This window comes from Anguilla rostrata, chromosome 2, assembly GCF_018555375.3.
Source record: "Anguilla rostrata isolate EN2019 chromosome 2, ASM1855537v3, whole genome shotgun sequence".
In the NCBI taxonomy this organism is placed as follows: domain Eukaryota; kingdom Metazoa; phylum Chordata; class Actinopteri; order Anguilliformes; family Anguillidae; genus Anguilla; species Anguilla rostrata.
The window spans coordinates 72,720,289-72,739,726 of record NC_057934.1 but is presented as its reverse complement, the minus strand read 5'-3'; the positions used below and the strand labels follow the sequence as shown (position 1 = coordinate 72,739,726).

Below are 19,438 nucleotides of genomic sequence, written 5' to 3'. Positions count from 1 at the left end.
ATTTGATAAAATATAACACAAACACACAGAATAATTGCTGAAGTAATTCATTTGGCAACAATTGCAAATTGCCTGAGAGTTAAAACAAAGGTAAACTAAGAGAATTGGATGAGCTTAAGAAAATGGGCCTATTCACTAAACGAACTTTCGTTCTTAAAAATGTTCCTGAGAAAAGCCAATATGGGATTCATGATACCTGTGCAGACCTTTGTTTTTGTGCATATCCCAGGTGTATGAGATGATGAATTCTGACTGTTTGTAAATTTTATGCGAAATGTTGTCCACGTGATTAGCATAAGGAAACAGCCATTAACAAATACGGAGGGGAAAAAAAGATGAATGCCGACATGTTCTTGGAAATGTTCTTACGGTCAAATGTGTGATTGTACACATTTCGTGAATGAGACCCAATGTATTTGCCCCAGGAACTTTGTTAGGGTATAACATAACGCAAGACGAGAACAGGCCCTTCAGCCCAACATTGCTCGTCTGTTCCTACCAAATATATACTAAATATATACAAATATATAACTACAACACACCCACCCACATTTGCATATTTGGGAATACAAATCTTTTGCTCCTGCAAAGGATTCTAACTCAATAAAATAAGCATAAAATGGATTTTTCAGAATGTGCAGTAATTTAATCAGATGAGTGTTACTCTTCAGTTTTACTACTGGAGTACATCATATTTTCATAATCAATACCGTTATTTATTTTAATTTGAGATAGGTGAAATTAAAAATCTTTATATGTACAGACAAATTTTAAATGTTTAAAATGATTAAGAGATTACACACCTCGTATGAGTCAAATTACACACCTCTTATGAGTCAAATGCACAAAGTGTTACAAGTTATGTGCAGCAGGAATTAAACTACCTTTAAAAACAGGTAGTGAAGGAGAAAGAAATGACACAGTGAAGGACATTTTATACTGACATTTGTACAGTTCATAGAGAAATTTACATAGCAAAGAACTTGGTATGTGCATTCAGAGTGTAAAACGATTTCATACAAATTAATTTACAACATAGAAAAATAAAGATGAAACACAGAGGGGGAACAAAGTTCTTCAACTTACACGTGATAAAACATACAGTCTGTAGAATAGTGCTCAGGTTTAGCTGAGATACACATTACAGCCTCTACAGTGGCAACAGAACAACTGAAAAGGCCAGTAATGTCAAGTACATTTTCAGAATGCATTTGAAATAGACATTACAATGTTTCTTTCTACATTAAAAACTCACATTGTTGCTTTCAAACAAATTACACTGGCGTCAATTTCATCCCCACAGAATATCAACCTTCCATCTCCAAGGAATCACATTGTACGTTTACAATAAATTAAAATGACGTTTTCTAAATTTAAAAAAATACAACGGTTATGAACACTTGTTAGAAAAAGAAAATCGTATCCCAGTTTGCTTCAGTCACTGGGCTGTATTTTCATATGTCTATCCAAAATACAATAAGTATATCAGAACTATAAAGTGCGCTGTAATAAACACTGCAAAATGTTTGGCTTTCCACCTTTCATTCACTCCTTCAGCTCAAACTAAACACCCACCAAATAAGAATTTGGAAACCACAACAGGGTGGGCTGTCTTAAAACTATGAAGGGAATTTATCAAATTACACAAATTATCAGTTTGTTCTTGAATACTGTTTGGGCCCCACCCTTCCCACACACAGTGCATCATACAAATGATGCACTAAAATATAAAGTAGATCAGAAGGAAATTTTTCACTTATATCAATTTTACGGTGTTAATATAGATTCAATCTTGTAAAAGACAGTTCCTACACTGGGTGCACTTCTAGGACGTTTCACCTGAATGAATTTTCTGGTGGCGATTTAAATGAGTAGTGGTCCAAAAGCACTTCCCACACTGGGAACATATGTAAGACTTTTCACCTGTATGACTCTTCTTGTGTTTATTTAATGTACCTGATCGAGAGAAACACTTGCCGCACTGAGTGCATTTGTAGGGCTTTTCACCTGTATGAATTCTCAGGTGGAGATTTAAAGCAGAATTTGAACTAAAACACTTCTCACACTGGGTGCACTGATATGGCTTTTCACCTGTATGTATTTTCAGGTGAGAATACAAATTTGATTTTGTCTTAAAACATTTGTCACACCGTGTACATTTGTATGGCATTTCACCTGTATGAATTCTAAGGTGTTTATTTAAAGTAGAATTTGTACTAAAACACTTCCCACATTGTGTACACTGGTATGGCTTTTCACCTGTATGAATTATCTGGTGGCTGTTTAAATTAGATATTTTGGAAAAGCACTTCCCACACTGTGTACACTTATAAGGCTTTTCACCTGTATGAATTCTCTGGTGGCAACTTAAATGACATATTTGGTAGAAACACTTGCCACACTGAGGGCATTTGTAGGGCTTTTCACCTGTATGAATTCTCAGGTGTAGTTTTAAAGCAGAATTTGTACTAAAACATTTCTCACACTGTGTACACTTGTATGGCTTTTCACCTGTATGTTTTCTTAAGTGTAGATTTAAAGCAGAATTTGAACTAAAACACTTCCCACACTGTGTACACTTGCATGGCATTTCACCTGTATGAATTCTCAGGTGTATTTTTAAGGCAGAATTTGTACTAAAACACTTTCTACACTGAATACAGTTGTAGGGCTTTTCACCTGTATGAATTCTCTGGTGGGAATTTAAATGAGATATTGTGGAAAAGCACTTTCCGCACTGGGTACACTCATAGGGCTTTTCACCTGTATGAATTCTCTGGTGGCAATTTAAATGAGATATCTGAGAAAAACACTTCCCACACTGGGTACATTTGTAGGGCTTTTCACCTGTATGGATTCTCAGGTGGATACTTAATTGAGATGTTTGGGAAAAACACTTCCCACACTGAACACATTTGTAGGGCTTTTCACCCGTATGAATTCTCTGGTGGATACTTAAGTGAGACATTTTGCAAAAGCACTTCCCACAATCAGAACATTTGTAGGGCTTTTCACGCGTGTGAGTTCTCAGGTGTGAGTTTAAATCAGATGTTCTCTGAAAACATTTCTCACACTGTGTACACTGTGGACTGGTCTGATTATTTTCATTGTTTACCTCACAGTGATGAGTTAAGTCCCCACATTTGGTTTGCAGATCATGAATTTGCTCTTTTTTACAGCTTGGGCTTGGCTCTCCTGCACATTGCCCCGATTCAGACTGGTTTTTTTGGTCAAAACCAGCTCCTGTCATCACAGGATTAATGAGATCACTCATTAAACTTTCACTGGATTCACACTTCATTTGATCAGATTTCATATCAACACATTTAATGTGCAAGTCACTGATGTGTTCTGCATGAAGGTATTCTCCATCATCAGCCTCTGTTTTGATTTGGTCAGGATGCAGATGGGTTACATATCCCAGCTCTGTACGGTCAAGGCTCTCTGTCTTAATAAGATCCCCAGTGTGGGTGGAGCCCAGATCAGTTTCTGTTTTAATAAGTGATGAGTGTCTCTGATGTACATCACTGACCCTGCTGTGTGCTGTAACACACTCTGGCTCCAGTGTGTTGAGTCCTGGTGCAGCACACTCCGTCTCTGACTCTGCTGTGTGGACAGCCTCCAGTTCACTGAGTTCCTCTTCATTCTGTCTGGTCCTGTGCTGCTCAGTGAGCTCTGGTAGTGTTGTCTCAGTGTCCCGTCTCAGACAGACTCCTGCCTGCATCATACTGCTGCTCAAAGGTGTTCAGAACTGCAGCTCCTAGAAGGAAACAGGAAGGGATTTATCCTAAATCAAACAGGTCCTACTGCACCAGCTGACACATTCTTCACACTCCGCAGTCCTGCAGATGCCTGACTGACCACAGGGGGCACTCTCGCATTATGAGGTTTGGGAACCCTTTCATCCCTCCGTAGGTGACACAAGTCTCAGGTCAATTTTTTAAGCACATTTTTTAAATCAACTGCCACATTTTGTATTCTTTTTAGTGTTTTTCACAGCAGAGTGGAAGAAAGCCATTTCTGAAGTGCCCCTGAACATGTGCATGCTTGCATTTCTGTTTTTTTAAAAAGCTTTTTCTGTGAGAAAAGAAACTCCTGCCAAATAAAATGGAAAACAACAAGACCTTATACAGTGGCCTGAAGACTGGGCTGGCCCTGGCATAAGGACAATTTCCCCTAGTTCAATCATGTCCCTGTCTTGGGTTGTGGAATTTCCAGGAAATTAATTCTATTCAATTGACTTCATCAGTATTCGTTTTTATTTAACCTTTATTTAACCAGGCAGGTCACTTAAGAGAAAATATTATTTACAAGGACGTCCTGAAATGTATCTAAAATAAATTATGCCATGGGGCGGGCGTAATGAAAATAACACAACACAATGTGTTCGCATAAAAACGGTATATATAAAATGAGCAAAACCAACTGGACATTTCAGGAACCTAAAAATCTCGTCTGGGCAGATATTTCCAGTGCGAAAAAGGAGAAATGTCCGGGAAAAAGAGGACTGGTCAGTCAAAACGCAAAAATGTTATCAGTGACTGCCTTTTCAGGTGAACTTAATTATTTCTACAAACTGAAATTATTTCGCGGGGCGACATAGCTCAGGAGGTAAGACCGATTGTCTGGCAGTCGGAGGGTTGCCGGTTCAAACCCCGCCCTAGGCCATGTCGAAGTGTCCTTGAGCAAGACACCTAACCCCTAACCCCTAACTGCTCTGGCGAATGAGAGGCATCAATTGTAAAGCGCTTTGGATAAAAGCGCTATATAAATGCAGTCCAGTCCAGTCCAAATAAACCAGGCTACTGCAAACACTGCCAACAAGACGTCAATAGCAACTTTACCCACCGCCGGTCCGCTCTCGGGAAGTGTACTGTGATATTGAGAACAAGACAGAGCAAATAACTAGCTTAGAGTATACTCCAAGGATAAGTTCATTAAATAATTACATAACCATTGATAAATGATAAAGAGATAAATAAAACAGAACCAGGGGATAAATGATCGGAATGGTAATGATTTTGGTTTAATGAGCACAAACAACGAAGAGCAAAAAACAACACAAACCAAAAAAAAAAACGACTGAATGAATTTACTTAAGTGGGTGGGAAAATCACTCACGCATTTTCTGATCCATGCTTGAAATTCCATCCTACCCATCATTGTGCTGCACACATAACAGTTGCATAAATTAGCTACTTTCGCCTGGGTTTTTATTGCATGTTTTTAATCATTACTGTGCTTTTTCGTAACCTTTTATTCCGCTTGAGATTTTACTTCATCCTCTCTAAAAGCATTTTTACGAAACGCGTTTATTGCACTTCAGCCATGTTCATACACCGATTGGCTACTATCAGGTCGACTGCACGCGTGTGGGCTATAAAACGGTCACACTGTAAATTTAGTCATGACGCACCGGCTTTAGCTCTACGCAAAAGTTAGGTTATGACGACGTGTAACAACTTAGACTACTTTAAAAAAAAAAAATTATTCAACCTTTATTTACCCAGTGTAGGGTCGCTGAGTACAGATGCTCTTTTGCAGAAACTCCCTGCTTCACGCTCATACACATTCACACCTGGGAGCTGCCCAGTACAACCACAATCCTCTATTGTTGGCCATTGAGCAGCTCCACTGGAGACTCTGAACATTTCTGGCCAGGCTTTATTGACCTTATTTATGGAGAACCTGTTTCCGATAAGGTGCATAGGGTTGCCTACTTTTTCTGTCTAATAAAGCAGCACAACAGAGTGTTACAGTGATGACGCCTTTTCCCACGCGCCACAGGACTGCTATGCGCCGCAAATTGCGATCACTCACTCAATCACTCACATACACACTCAGTCAGTCAGTCAGTCACTCACACACACACACAGACTCACTCACTCACTCAGTCAGTCAGTCAGTCAGTCAGTCACACACACACACACTCACACACTCAGTCAGTCACTCACACACACACACACACACACACACACACACACTCTCACTCACTCACTCACTCACTCACTCACTCACTCACTCACTCACTCACTCACTCACTCACTCTCACACACACACACACACACACACACACGACCTCTGTAGGCGCATGCGCAGGAGGTGCGACGTGGGTCTGGACTGTTTCGTGCTTGTTGTAGGCCAGCCCAGAAGTGTCTATCGGCAGATTTACAACACATTTTCCCACAGGGATTTCGTTTCCTGCAAAAAAGGTGTGTGGTAAACGTAGGTGTAGTGTATTCAACATTTTTGTTGGTCCAATGGAGAAAACTGATTGTGGCACTGGAGCCTATGTGATGTAACTGGCAGGAAAAATACAACAAAAGTTTGGGGCTTTATTGTGTGGACACAGTAGTTGTTTGTGAATTCTGTCTGTTCCACGAGGTCAGAAGGTACAGAACAGGCACAGTTCATGTTCTAAAAGGCTGAGAGTCTGTGGTCATTGTGGTTATTTCTGTAAGAAACCCTAAAAAGTGCCACAGTCTCTGTGCTGTATAGGTACGAGGCATGCCGCCCTGCCAAACTGCAACTTGGCGGGATTGCATACCTACCATCCCGTTGACTGGTATTTAAAGCAGTGTCATTTTGTTTTTCAGTGCAGATGAATAACTGGAGAAATATGGACTTATGATGCTGTTGCCCACTGTTATAAAAATAATTATATACGAAATGGGAGAAACAGACTTTAATCTGTAGGCCTACATGAAATTTATTTAATCATTTGCTTTTAGTTGTGTACATTCAAATTATAGGTAAATGGTCTGCATTTATATAGCGCTTTTATCCAAAGCGCTTTACAATAGATGCCTCTCATTCACCCATTCACACACACACACTCACACACCAACGGTGAAAGGCTGCCATGCAAGGTACCAATCAGCTCGTTGGGAGTAATTAGGGGTTAGGTGTCTTGCTCAGGGACACTTCGACACGCCCAGGGCGGGGGATCGAACCGGCAACCGTCTGACTGCCAGACAACCGCTCTTACCTCCTGAGTTATGTCGCCCCTGTAGGTGCGGCCTCTGACATCCATCTCACTGATTACTGATCAGGAGAACAAGCACTGACAACTTGTGATGTATATTTTTGCATGATATAGCCAACTGCTGTCATATAACTTTTCTGGCAGAAATGCTGGCTAAATTAATGCGCTGAGGCTTGAACATAAACTTAAACACTACCAGGACACACATGGCCATTACAGGAGGCCATTATTGTATGCCTAAGTCTGTTGCAATGATCAACTGCCTTGTATAGCCAACCATACCATCCGGTACATGTATGCTTTTTGCCTTTTGACATAAAACATATTGTAACTTACCTAACCTACGAAGCCTTATAAATGGGGAAAATATAAGCCTTCAAGTGTTTTTCTGCTGCTAGCGCCTTCACTGATCGTCCGCTTCATATCCCTCACCACGAACCAAAACACAACTTTATTCAGTTGTAAATTGTTATTGTGTACGGTCATTGGCATATATTTATTTAGTTTTTCCCTTTTACTTTTGTCATTTTTGTAGGCTCCCCCGGGGCACATGTCCAGTTGGCCCATGCATTACTCCGTCCTTGAGCAGGAGCGTATTTTTGACGTTTTTGTTTCCCATATGGTTCAGTTTGTCACTAGATAGGTCAGGCAACCTCAACATCTGAACAGTGCAGTGCATCACATTTATTAAACTGCAAGCAAATTAAATATTGCATCAAATAAAATGCTATTAAATTAAACATTGTATTTGATGCAATATTTATTTTAATTGCTATTTAATCTATATAGCATTTATATTACAGGCATTTAGCAGACTCTCTTATCCAGAGCGACTTTCACATCTTTTTTTACATAGCATTTACAATACATCCATTTATACAGCTGGATATATAATGAAGCAATGCAGGTTAATTACCTTGCTCAAGGGTACAACGGGAGTGTCCTACCCAGGAGTCGAACCTATGACCTTTCGGTTACAAGCCCAGTTCCTTACCCACTATGTTACACTGCAATTAATTTAATAATTTTTGTTATTGCAATGTTTGTTTGCTTTTTATTTGATTCAACATTTAATTTAATCGATTCCATGTTTAATTCATTTATTTTTGTTACTTCCACACCTGATCAAAGTAAGTCATTGGAATTAACTGCTAGTTAGGGAAGTTTAAAAATAAGCTAAATAGCGTAGAGACAAAGTACTTGGCCTTGCAAGGGCGTCATTTTAGGGCGGGGGATTAAAACCCTTCAACATTACGAAACATGCCAAATAACCCATCATAATGCAATAAGTACAAAATACAGAAATTTACATTAAACTACTGGTAGTAAGCCACTACCTTACTTTTTGCATTTTAACTTGCAGTGTAGCCTACAGTTTTATTTATTTTGGGAAGGGGTGCATTATTTTTAAACGCTCCACGCTATGATGGCATTATAAACTGACCGGTTATTGACGAGTTTTTTTTTTGTTTTGTTTTGTTTTTTTGATGTATGATGGCTTTGATCAAAATACAGTGACAACATATAGCCTAACTTTTAATCCCAAAATGCGATTTGTCCATATAATTCTGCCGCCGTGGCAACACGCTTCATACGATAGCATGCCAAGCATTCTTCACGGCAAGAGATTTTAGGACAGCGTTTCCAGCATGGCTTGTGTCGAAAGTTCTGTGACGGCAACAGTGATACATTCCGCTTGCAGACACATCTGTCCAGAATGTAAACAATTTTGGCATCCTTCGCGTTAAGCAGAAAAATTTACGACAACGCCCGTGGCCTAGGATGGAACGGAACAAAATGATGTGAACAACCTATTTACAAGCTAACATTACTCATATTTAACTCAATGTCATCCAATTAACCATGTCCTCGAGAAGAAAGTTTTAACCGGTACTTTAAGTTCTCAAATGAATTAGCCTACACAGCTGCGTGCGTTTTAGCTACTGCCAAATTCGCGAACACATGGCTATCGTGTGCAAACAGTGAATGGAAAGAACCCCGATTTGAAGCTTTGGTAAACAAAATGAACAGAACTGATAAAGCATCAAAATCGTGGAAGACTTACTCTATTCGTAGATGACTCAATTACTTCAATCTTTTATTTAATTTTAAAAATAGGACAGACCAGCGAACCACTGTGAATCTACGAAAGTTCTTCTTTCTTTGTTGGCTGACAGTAGTCAACCAGCTTTTGGTGCATTACCGCCACCTTCCGAACTGGAGTGTGAGTCGGGATATTTATTGCCTTCTACAGCTATAATATTAAACTGCATATTTAATATTATAACTTCGTTTCCTGCGAGACTTAACACCAGTTGCTGCTGCTCTATCTTGATTATATTTTGGACTGTTAATCAGGAAGTGCTCAATGGTTTCTTGCATATTACAATAGTCACATCTCCCACTGTTGTGTTAAAAAAAACATTGTGGTGTTTAGCTATGTGCCCAAACCTCATTCTAGATATTAGCACCTCCTCCCTTCTGCTCCTACCTGCATTTCATTACCAGTTCACTCCCTTTTAAAAACATTATAATAATGCCATCCTGTCCTCTCCTCATCCCATTTCTTTTTCCACATTTTTTAAATTTATATTTCAGCTTTAATTATGTGCATCATCTCTGTTTTTCAACAGTCGGTTTCAATGTCCACTTCTACTTGCCTCTTTTGGAAATGTATCAACTCGTTTGTTGCCTTTGATGCCACAGTATGTGCTGCGATCCACACAAAACATGCACCCAGTCCCATCATCCAAAGTCTAGACAATATTTACAATATTTAATACAGAATATCTGATCTAGACTCTGGAAATAGTTTTGATCTTGAGTCAGATGGCTGGAGGAAAACCACAGGGTTAACATGCAAACTACACACAAGAAGGCCCAGATCTGAGGGCGCAGGCTGGGATTCAAACCCAGGATAGTCTTGCTGTGAGGCGACAGTGCTACCCACTACACCGCCATACTGCCCTTTCTTTAGCAAACCACAGTCCTAAAAATTTCACACGATCCACATATTCTAGTTCTCTGTCATATAGTCTTAAATATAGTTGCTGTCCTGTTTTCTTTCTTGTGAGAAAGAGGGTTTTGGTTTTCTCTACTGATACCTTGAAGCCCCATTTCAGAGCCCCATTCCTTCTCTTTTCTTATTGTCTCTTGTATTTTCCTTACAATAAAATCTACATTTCTCCTTCTCTTCTACATTGCCCCATCATCTGAAAACAAGGCTAACAGTACTATCTATATTAGAGAACACATCATTTATCATAAAATAACAGTGGGCTGATAATTTCCTGAGGGGTTCCATTCTCAACTCCTTGACAAATCCATACCCACTCTTACAGAAATACATCTTTATGATACTTTTATCCATCCAAGTGCACTTCCTCTGATCCCATTCTGGTGAAATTTGATAATCAGACCACTAGTTATCAAACCACCAGTTAGCTGTAAAAACTGGATGGCCAGGTTAGTTTGCCAGGTGCCTAAAAGGAGCCTGTGGAGTTCTGAAAAAGAAGCGCAAATCCGCAATAGCTGCGACCGCACACGCGCATGCATCCATGTGTGCATGCATCCACGCACACACCCTCACTCAAACACGTGACCTCTTCTTTGGCTCATAACCAACCTTTCCACAAAATCTTGTGCAAATCTGTGAATCCAATCGGAAGTTATGTGCCTTTTTGTGATAGGCTACGCCCATCGCCACGCCCCCTCTTGGTGAATCGGCCAACCTCCATGCCAAATTTCAGCCTCCTGGGGCAAAAACTGTGGCCGCTACGGGGTGGGACACCTTTGTGGACCAACCGACCAACCAACCAACCAGCCGACCGAACGACAGACAGAGCTATAGAGCTGTGGTCGCAGCTAAAAATGTTCTTGTTCACAGAAGACCAAGATTCACTTGTATCAGAGTGATGACAAGAACAAAGTCCAGACGCAAAAAGGAACTGCCAAAGAAGCAAAGCAAACCACCGCATCTGTGAAACATGGTGGTGGGGGGTGTGATGGTGTGGGCATGTATGTCGGCCCCAGGTACTGGCTCCCTGCTATTCACTGATGATGTAACTGCTGAAAGCAGCAGCAGAATGAATTCTGAAGTGCTCAAGTTCAAGCAAATGCCTCCAAACCATAAACATGCATAATTGACTAGACAGGCAAGAATGGGTTCAGATATCCTAAGCTGGTGAAGTCCCAGAAGTAAGCCCATACTGTGCGTATTGAGGGTAAAGCATTGGAGCTACCAATAAAATTAATGGGGAATATCAGACTTTTGAAGGAGAAATGAAAATTCTCCGATGGGATTCTGAAACGAATAAGGATCATTAAGTTTCATATGAGATTTGAAATATGTAATAAAATAAGTATATCATTATAAATATTTTCCAAAGACATCTGGACAAAAAAAACAAAATGAACAGAACTGTTAAAGTGTCAAGATTATGGAAAACACCTACATTCGTTGTGGACTCCAGTTAGCCTACTCAAATACTCAGTTTATCTTAAAGCATATGACTTATTTCAGCTGAGCACTTCATATTACGACTGTTAGCCAAGAATATAACTTTTGGTGCAGCTCCAAGGCTGAGCTTCAAAATAAAAGCGCATTTTATGTTTTAAAACTACCCCTAGGTTGAAACTTCTAGAGCTACAGTAATCTGAAGAATTCTGCTTCTAGGCTGGATGCAGTAGGGTTTTAAGTTTTCCCTGTTTGGAATGCAGTATGGCTTATTTTGAAGGCAACATTTTGCATATTCTGCTCATATACTGATACAACATCTGCAAACAAAATAGTCTTTGGATAATGGCTGTATCTTAGATTTTTATATTTTGTCATGGCCAAGGAATAAAATAAATCCTTTGTCATCTAAATCATTGTCTACTGACTTGGCATCATCTCTCAGCATCATTTGAAGCATTCCCCTTACATAATAATATATACATAATAATGGTTTTATCAGGAAATTTCAAATGATGCTAAAATTTTTATGGAGAGTCATGAGTAATATGTTGATTGGCATTTTGATGCACCCAATTCATGTGGCTACAAACAATGTCATAGAAACATTAAAAAGTTTATAGGAAAAAAATAATTCCTTACCCGGACACTCCATGGGGACTGACCCAAAATAAGGACTACAGCACAGGTTGCTCCAGGCAAAATACACTGTTTTAATGAACGGAGTAGGAGAGAGGTTTCGACGTCTACGACATCTTCCTCAGAGTCAAAAAACAAGTGCAAGGGCCGCACCAGAAAATATAAATACCATCCCATCAATTATACAAAGTAAGGTGCACACGTGTACAAATTAAGATATCTTGCACAAATGACTGCATAATTGGTACAATAATTGTAGTAACATAAGACATTTCAATTGATACAATTAAAAAGGTAAAGAAGACCACAAATAAAATTAATAAAGGGAAAAATTTAACAAATTATATCCAATGCTGGTACATAGGCCTAAGCAGTAAAATCTTAAGGATTACAAAAATCATTTGAGATTGAGGGATTCATTTTGTCCTTTAGGTTCCACACTATTAAGAGTATGAATCCAAAATGCCTTTCTGTAGTACAATTTCTTAATGGTGTCACCTGGATGATGCAGTAACATTTCAGAATATTCCTGAAGGCAACCATACCATGATTAGCTTCAGAATAATGTTACGCAATTGCATAGTTCAAGTTCTTAGTGTGGATTGCGGTCTTGTGAACACCCTGTCCAGGTGAGCAGTTATTGTTGATGAGCATTATGATGACAATGAATATGATGTTAAATATAGTGGTAATAACCAATTAATGTCAATAACATTCTAGTCTTACCAATGTCCATTGTGCTCAAAGATAAATAATGATTAAAAACAGTCATATGATTTAATACAATAACAAACCTCAAACAGATTCATGGCTTAAATATAATTGAGAGATTATATCAATGTGTGTAAACATTTGCCAACAATAGCAAATTGCTCCTGTAAGCACAAAAATAAAATGGACTCAAGTGAAGGACATAAGTGTTTATATAGATTTACATGACATAGAGGCATCGGTATGTGTATATTCACAATGTAAAATGATTTCATATACAATTCTAGTACAACATAGAAAAATGAAGAATGAAACAAGGATTCTCAACTGATAAAACACATTGTCTGAAGTGTAATGACCAGCTTTAGGTGACATACACTTTAATGCCTCCACATTGTCAGTAGCAGTACTGAAAAGGACTGTACTCTAAATTTCATTTTCAGAATGCAAGTTTGCAATAGACATTGCAATGTTTCTTTCTACAGTACACATCAAAATTGTTCTCACATTTTCATTTTTTCAAATAACACCTGCATCAATGTCATCCCCACAAAACATCGCCCTACATCTTCAAGGAATTATATTAAAATACATTCAAGTGCAGATTTTCAACGAACTGGTTATACATTGAAGAAGAAAACAGTCATAAACACTTGTAATAAATAGAAAGTTTGCATCTAGTTTGCCCCAGTCATTGTGCTTTTTCATGTGTCTGTCCAAAATACAGTACACACAAGTACACAATATCAGAAAGAGAACTACAAACTAGTACCATTACATGCACTGCAAAATGTTGAGCTTACCACATTTTATTCACACCTTGAACTAAAACTAAATAATAATAATAATAATTTTTATTTATCAGGCCCCTTTCTGAGCACTTAAGGTCACCTTACATGGTATTAAAATACTTCGAAACAAGGACATCGTATTAAAAAGTTAGAAAAAGACAAAAACACTGCATATACAAGACCTGGTATTTTTTTTAAAAGCACTGAATGACTAATTACTTACAAGTGCCATAGGGGAGAGGATAACTAAGTCCTGTTTATGCAAAGCTAGTACGAAGGGGTGAGTTTTTAGAGGTTTCTTAAAAATGGAAAGTCTCAGAATTACAGATGTGGGGAGGGAGTGTGTTTCAGAGTTTGGGTGCTGCACAGGAGATAGCCCAATCACCAAGAGTGAAATGGCGAGTTGGGGGGATGGTTAAAAGTCTTGCGGAGGAGGAGAGAAGCAAGTAAGTGGGTGTGTAGTCCAAGAGAAGATCAGTAAGGTGGAGGGAGGCTGGAGCTAAACCATGGAATGCACAGGGGGGTAGCAGGAGGGTTCTGAAATGTATTTGGTATTTTATTGGCAGCCAATGTAGTTTGTACACAATTGGAGAGATGTGATCATATGATTTTTTTTGGGTGACTATTCTTGCTGCAGCATTGTGGACTAATTGAAGTTTTCTGATTGATCTGATTGCGATGCCAGTGAGAAAGAAGTTACAGTAATCCGGCTGAGATGTAACAAAGGCATGGATTAGAGTTTCTGTTGTGGAGCAGGACAAGATGGGCCAGAGCTTTCATATGTTGCAAAGATGGAAAAAGGCAGATCTGGTGACTTGTTTTACATGAGGTTCGAATCAGAGAGTGCAGTCAAGAATGACACCAAGGCCCTTCACATGAGGGGAAGGTGGGATAGTGAAACCATCAACAGAGATGGCAAAGTTTGGGGTTTTGGATAATGTACATTTAGACTCGATAAGCATGACTTCTGACTAAAAACCCACCAAGTGAGAATTTAGAAACAACAACAGGGTGGTCTTTTAATCTTAAGGGATTTTTTATGATGAATTATCAGGTTGTTCTTTTAAATTTGATGGAAATTTGAAACACTTCCCAAACACAATGCAAGAGTACATTTATTAGGGTGCACACCTGAAGAAATTATTTTTTGCCATTAAAAGGACATTTTAGTTACAATGTTAAGTACATGTTAATTTGTATGAATTTTCAGAAGTAAATTTAAATTTGAATTAAATTAAAATTTGTGCTTTGTAGAAAAAACACTTCCCACACTGAGTGCTTTTTCTCACCCAAATAAATTGGCGGAGACTGAAATTATTTTCGGCAGAAAAGCACTTCGTAGAAAGAGGATATGTTGGGCATTCACTTGTATTAATTATCTGGTGGAAATTTAACAAAGTTATATGGGAAAAAAATTGCCACACCAGTATCAATTCTGTGGTGGCAAATGAAATGATATATTAGGGAAAAACATTTTCCACACTAAAGACGTTTTTAGGGCTTTTCTCCTGTATGAATTTTCTGATGGCAATGTAAATTAGACATCTGGGAAAAACACTTCCCACACTGAGAACATTTGTAGGGCTTTTCACCGGTATGAATTCTAAGGTGTTGATTTAAGGCAAAATTTGCGCTAAAACACTTACCACACTGTGTACATTTGTACGGCTTTTCACCTGAATGAATTCTCTGGTGGTAATTTAAATTAGATATTTGGGAAAAACATTTCCCACACTGAGGACATTTGTAGGGCTTTTCACCTGTATGAATTCTCAGGTGTTGATTTAAAGCAAAATTTGCACCAAAACACTTACCACACTGAATGCATTTGTAGGGTTTTTCACCTGTATGAATTCTTAGGTGTAAATTTAAGGCAGAATTTGCACTAAAACACTTGTTGCATTGGGTACACTTGTATGGCTTTTCACCTGTATGAATTCTCAGGTGTGTACCTAAATAAGATTTTGTGTTAAAACACTTCCCACACTGAATACATTTGTATGGCTTTTCACCTGTATGAATTCTCCGGTGTTGACTTAAAGCAAAATTTGTACTAAAACACTTCCCACACTGAGTGCATTTGTAGGGTTTTTCACCTGTATGAATTCTTAGATGTTGATTTAAAACAGAATTTGCACTAAAACACTTCCCACACTGAGTACATATGTACGGCTTTTCACCTTTATGAATTCTCTGGTGTACATTTAAAGAAGATTCTGAATAAAAACACTTTCCACACTGAGGACATTTGTAGGACTTTTCACCTGTATGCATTCTCAGGTGTAGATTTAAAGAAGAACTTGATCTAAAACATTTCCCACATTGTGTACACTTGCAGGGCCTTTCACTTGTATGAATTTGCATGTGTCTTTTTAAAGCAGAACTTGTATGGAAACACTTTTCACAGTGTGTACATTTGTAAGGCCTTTCACCTGTATGCATTCTCAGGTGGCTACTTAACTGACCTCCTTGGGAATAAGACTTCCCACACAGAATACACTGGTAGGGCTTTTCACCTGAATGAATTTGTATGTGTTTTTTTAAAGCAGACCTTGTACGAAAACACTTCTCACACTGAGTGCATTTGTATGGCCTTTCAACTGTATTAATTTCACATGTATTTCTGTGAATTATCTTGTTTTGAAAGACATTCAAAGGGTTTTTACTTGAATTGATTATAGTGGGTTCAATGATCACATTAATTGTCTGAGAATTTATATATTTGCTGCTACTCTTTGTACTTTTCTGGATAAACATGGTCTGATTATTTTCATTGTTTTTATCACATTGATGATTTATTAATTCTTTTTTACAGCTTCTGTTTGGGTCTCCTGGAGATTGCCATGGTTCACACTTCATTTGATCAGATTTAATACGAACACATTTAATATCCTGCAAATCACTGTGTTCTGCTTTAAGGAATCCTTCATCATCAGTCTCTGTTTTGATTTGGTCAGGATGCAGATGGGTTACATATCCCAGCTCTGTACTGTCAAGGTTCTCTGTCTTAAGATCCCCAGTGTGGGTGGAACCCAGATCAGTTTCTGTTTTAATCAGTGGTGCATGTGTGTGGTGTACATCACTGACCCCGCTGTGTGCTGTAACACACTCTGGCTCCAGTGTGTTCAGTCCTGGTGCAGCACACTCTGTCTCTGACTCTGCCATGTGGACAGACTCCAGTCCACTGAGTTCCTCTTCTTTCTGTCTGATCGTGTGCTGCTCAGTGAGCTCTGGTAGTGCTGTCTCAGTGTCCTGTCTCAGACAGACTCCTGCCTGCATCATACTGCTGCTCAAAGGTGTGCAGAAGTGCAGCTCCTGGAGGGAAACAGGGGAAGGGATTTAGCCTTAATCAAACAGGCCCTACTGCAGCAGCGGACACATTCTTTACACCTCTTGATGCAGCGTACAATAGTACAATGCATTTTATCACAGGGGATACATTTTGTACTCATCATTGTGTTCTGTATGTAAAAGAAAGGTGGTGCTCTTTAGCAAAGAGAAAAGACCTCTTTTCTATTTTGTTTAAGGCTCTACTTAAATTATTTACAGAATGTTTTATTCTGTTTATATGTAGTATTCTCTGTTGGTTGGATTTTTCATGCGTTGGCAATATAAGGGCTGTATACAGTGAGCTCCATAATGTTTGGGACAAAGGCATGTTTTGTTTTTTCTTCTTCTTGATTTGGCTCTGTATTCCACAACTTTAGATTTGTCAATGAAAATTTTATTCAAGGGTATTTTATCCACTATGGTTTCACCATGTAGAAATGACAGTACTTTTTACACACACAATCCCCCATTGTGTGTATAAAAATAACCATACAAAGTCACGAGAACACAATATTTGTCCTAATACCTGTACAGAAATGGACAGGGAGCAGCCACCGGGCCAGAGGTAGGCAAGCTAAAACTACCAATAATGACGGCAGTACGGCTAGTAGTGAGAGGGGGCTGCAGGCTAGCAGGCAACAATGATCTGTCGGCGAACTAAAACTCACTTAAGAAATATCTTCGACCTACAATGGACCAAGCCCGATTGACGCATTTGGCTGTCATATTGAGCATATAGAGCATAAAGTTGCGCAATCCACCCCCAAATGTTAACAGATGGGCAAGCATGAAATCAAGACGTGTCAGAATTTAACTGTCTCTAGACCTACCGTGTTTAATTAAACGCTCTAAACGTTTCTCAAGATCAATAACGACAAGCATGAATGGTCTGGTGTTTGTGATGTCTAGACTAGGGGTACAGGCGTGTAACAAAATATAGTAACCACTTATTAGTAATTAAAAATAACGGCCACGAAAAACAGAACAGGGGGGAAACCATGGGCTGTAGACTACCAAACAAAATTAAATACACAAAGCAAACTGGACAACCAGTGCTGACTTAAATTATAAGCAAACTAGCTAGTGCCAACTAAAAACAGACGAAAATATTCAGAACTTAACTAGTTCAATTCTAACACACTTAAACTAACCAAACACATAGGCTGTGGTAATCGCATCATACTAACCATACGGCAAACAGCCCAGATCGACATAATGAAAAATACATTAACCGGATTTCCCCGTCTTGTTCATAATGAAAACGGCAATAAACACAATAAGCAAAACCAATAGTCAGAATCCTCGAATCGATTACAGAGTCGGTGCAGGACAGAACACAAGATATAAAACAAAGATAGGAAAATTCGAACCAGGAGCAATGAACAATGCTTTTCATACCGTCAGGATGAGGGCGTTGGAAGTAAAGGCTTATTGGGTGAGGTATGAAGACGTTTCGGATGAGGACTGAGGCCGGACTGAATGACAGCGCTTGAACTGATGCCTTTTTGCTTGAGGTTTGAGGGCTCACGTCTGATACCTGAGGGGATCCTGAAATTGACACCGCAGATGTGAGATTACTGTCATTTTAAAGCTGTATGAACCATAAAGGGTTTGATAAAATTCAGCACAGCAGCAACAGGAAAAAGAATCATACTTCCGTCTCTCAATCAAGGTTCAAAATAAAAGCACATTTTAAAAACTACCCCAAGTGGAGGTTTCAGACTTCAGTTACCATAACCCGAATATTCCTGTCCCTCATGTCTGTACTCAGTATAATTTCCCCCTTTGGAATACCATCATTTATGATCAGCTGTATCAGAGAATTTAAAGCAATGCTACAGCTTTTTCTCAAAGATGACAACTGTGTACACTGTTTGCCTGATCTTGTGTATGTTTAATGTACCTGATTAGGAAAACTGCTTGCTACATTGAATGCAGTTGAATGGCATCTCACATTTAGGAATTCTCAGGTGTTTATTCAAACCAGAATTTGTACTAAAACACTTCTCACACTGTGTGGTTGTATTTGTATTTGTAACTTGTATGGTTTTTCACCTGAAGGAATTATCTGGGGTGAAATTAAATGAAATAGTTGAAAAAAAACATTTACCATGCTAAGGACATTTGTAAGGTTTTTTTTAACCTGTATGTATTCTCAGCTGTGTATATAAATGATTTTTCTTAAAACACTTGTCAGAATGTGTTGTAGCAGGGAATACAATCGTATTTATCTTTAGGCTACACAAGTCGAAGACATGTCCACGACTACCAAGATAGCCAGCGATTCGTATTGAGCCACACTTCTTCTGGAGTCAGATAAGTGAGATAACATTAAATTAATCTGTTCCTTTGCCACTCAGATACTTTTGCTGTTTGGTGTATCTGAGGGGTTTCTTACAGTTTAAAGCAGATACTACAGAAAAACACGCTCCACACTGTGTACACATATAGGGCTTTTCACCTGTATGAATTCTCTGGTGACAACTTAAATGAGATATTTGGGGAAAAACACTTCCCACACTGAGG

The 19,438-nt window shown here is 38.8% G+C and overlaps 1 protein-coding gene and 1 long non-coding RNA gene across 3 annotated transcripts in view; both read right to left on the bottom strand.

The window, feature by feature from the left end:
* Window positions 1–624: 624 nt before the first annotated feature.
* The window catches only part of LOC135249400 (zinc finger protein 883-like), a 167,164-nt gene continuing 148,350 nt past the window's right edge, over window positions 625–19,438 (bottom strand). Inside the window, exons 3-5 of one of the 2 annotated variants that reach the window (XM_064325015.1) lie at window positions 18,311–18,460; window positions 16,670–16,897; window positions 625–3,760 (exon numbers count right to left, since the gene is read on the bottom strand). In XM_064325015.1, the coding sequence (XP_064181085.1) occupies window positions 1,826–3,727 (1,902 nt within the window). In that variant the 5' untranslated portion in view covers window positions 3,728–3,760; window positions 16,670–16,897; window positions 18,311–18,460 and the 3' untranslated portion in view covers window positions 625–1,825. Of the gene's footprint in view, window positions 3,761–12,985; window positions 16,898–18,310; window positions 18,461–19,438 lie in introns of those variants that run through there. The other variant, XM_064325016.1, reaches the window with a different exon arrangement.
* LOC135249463 (uncharacterized) lies at window positions 7,650–9,190 on the bottom strand. Its single transcript, XR_010328682.1, has 2 exons — window positions 9,051–9,190; window positions 7,650–8,762 (listed from the first exon to the last, which is right to left on the bottom strand). It is a non-coding gene; the product is annotated as an uncharacterized LOC135249463 (long non-coding RNA).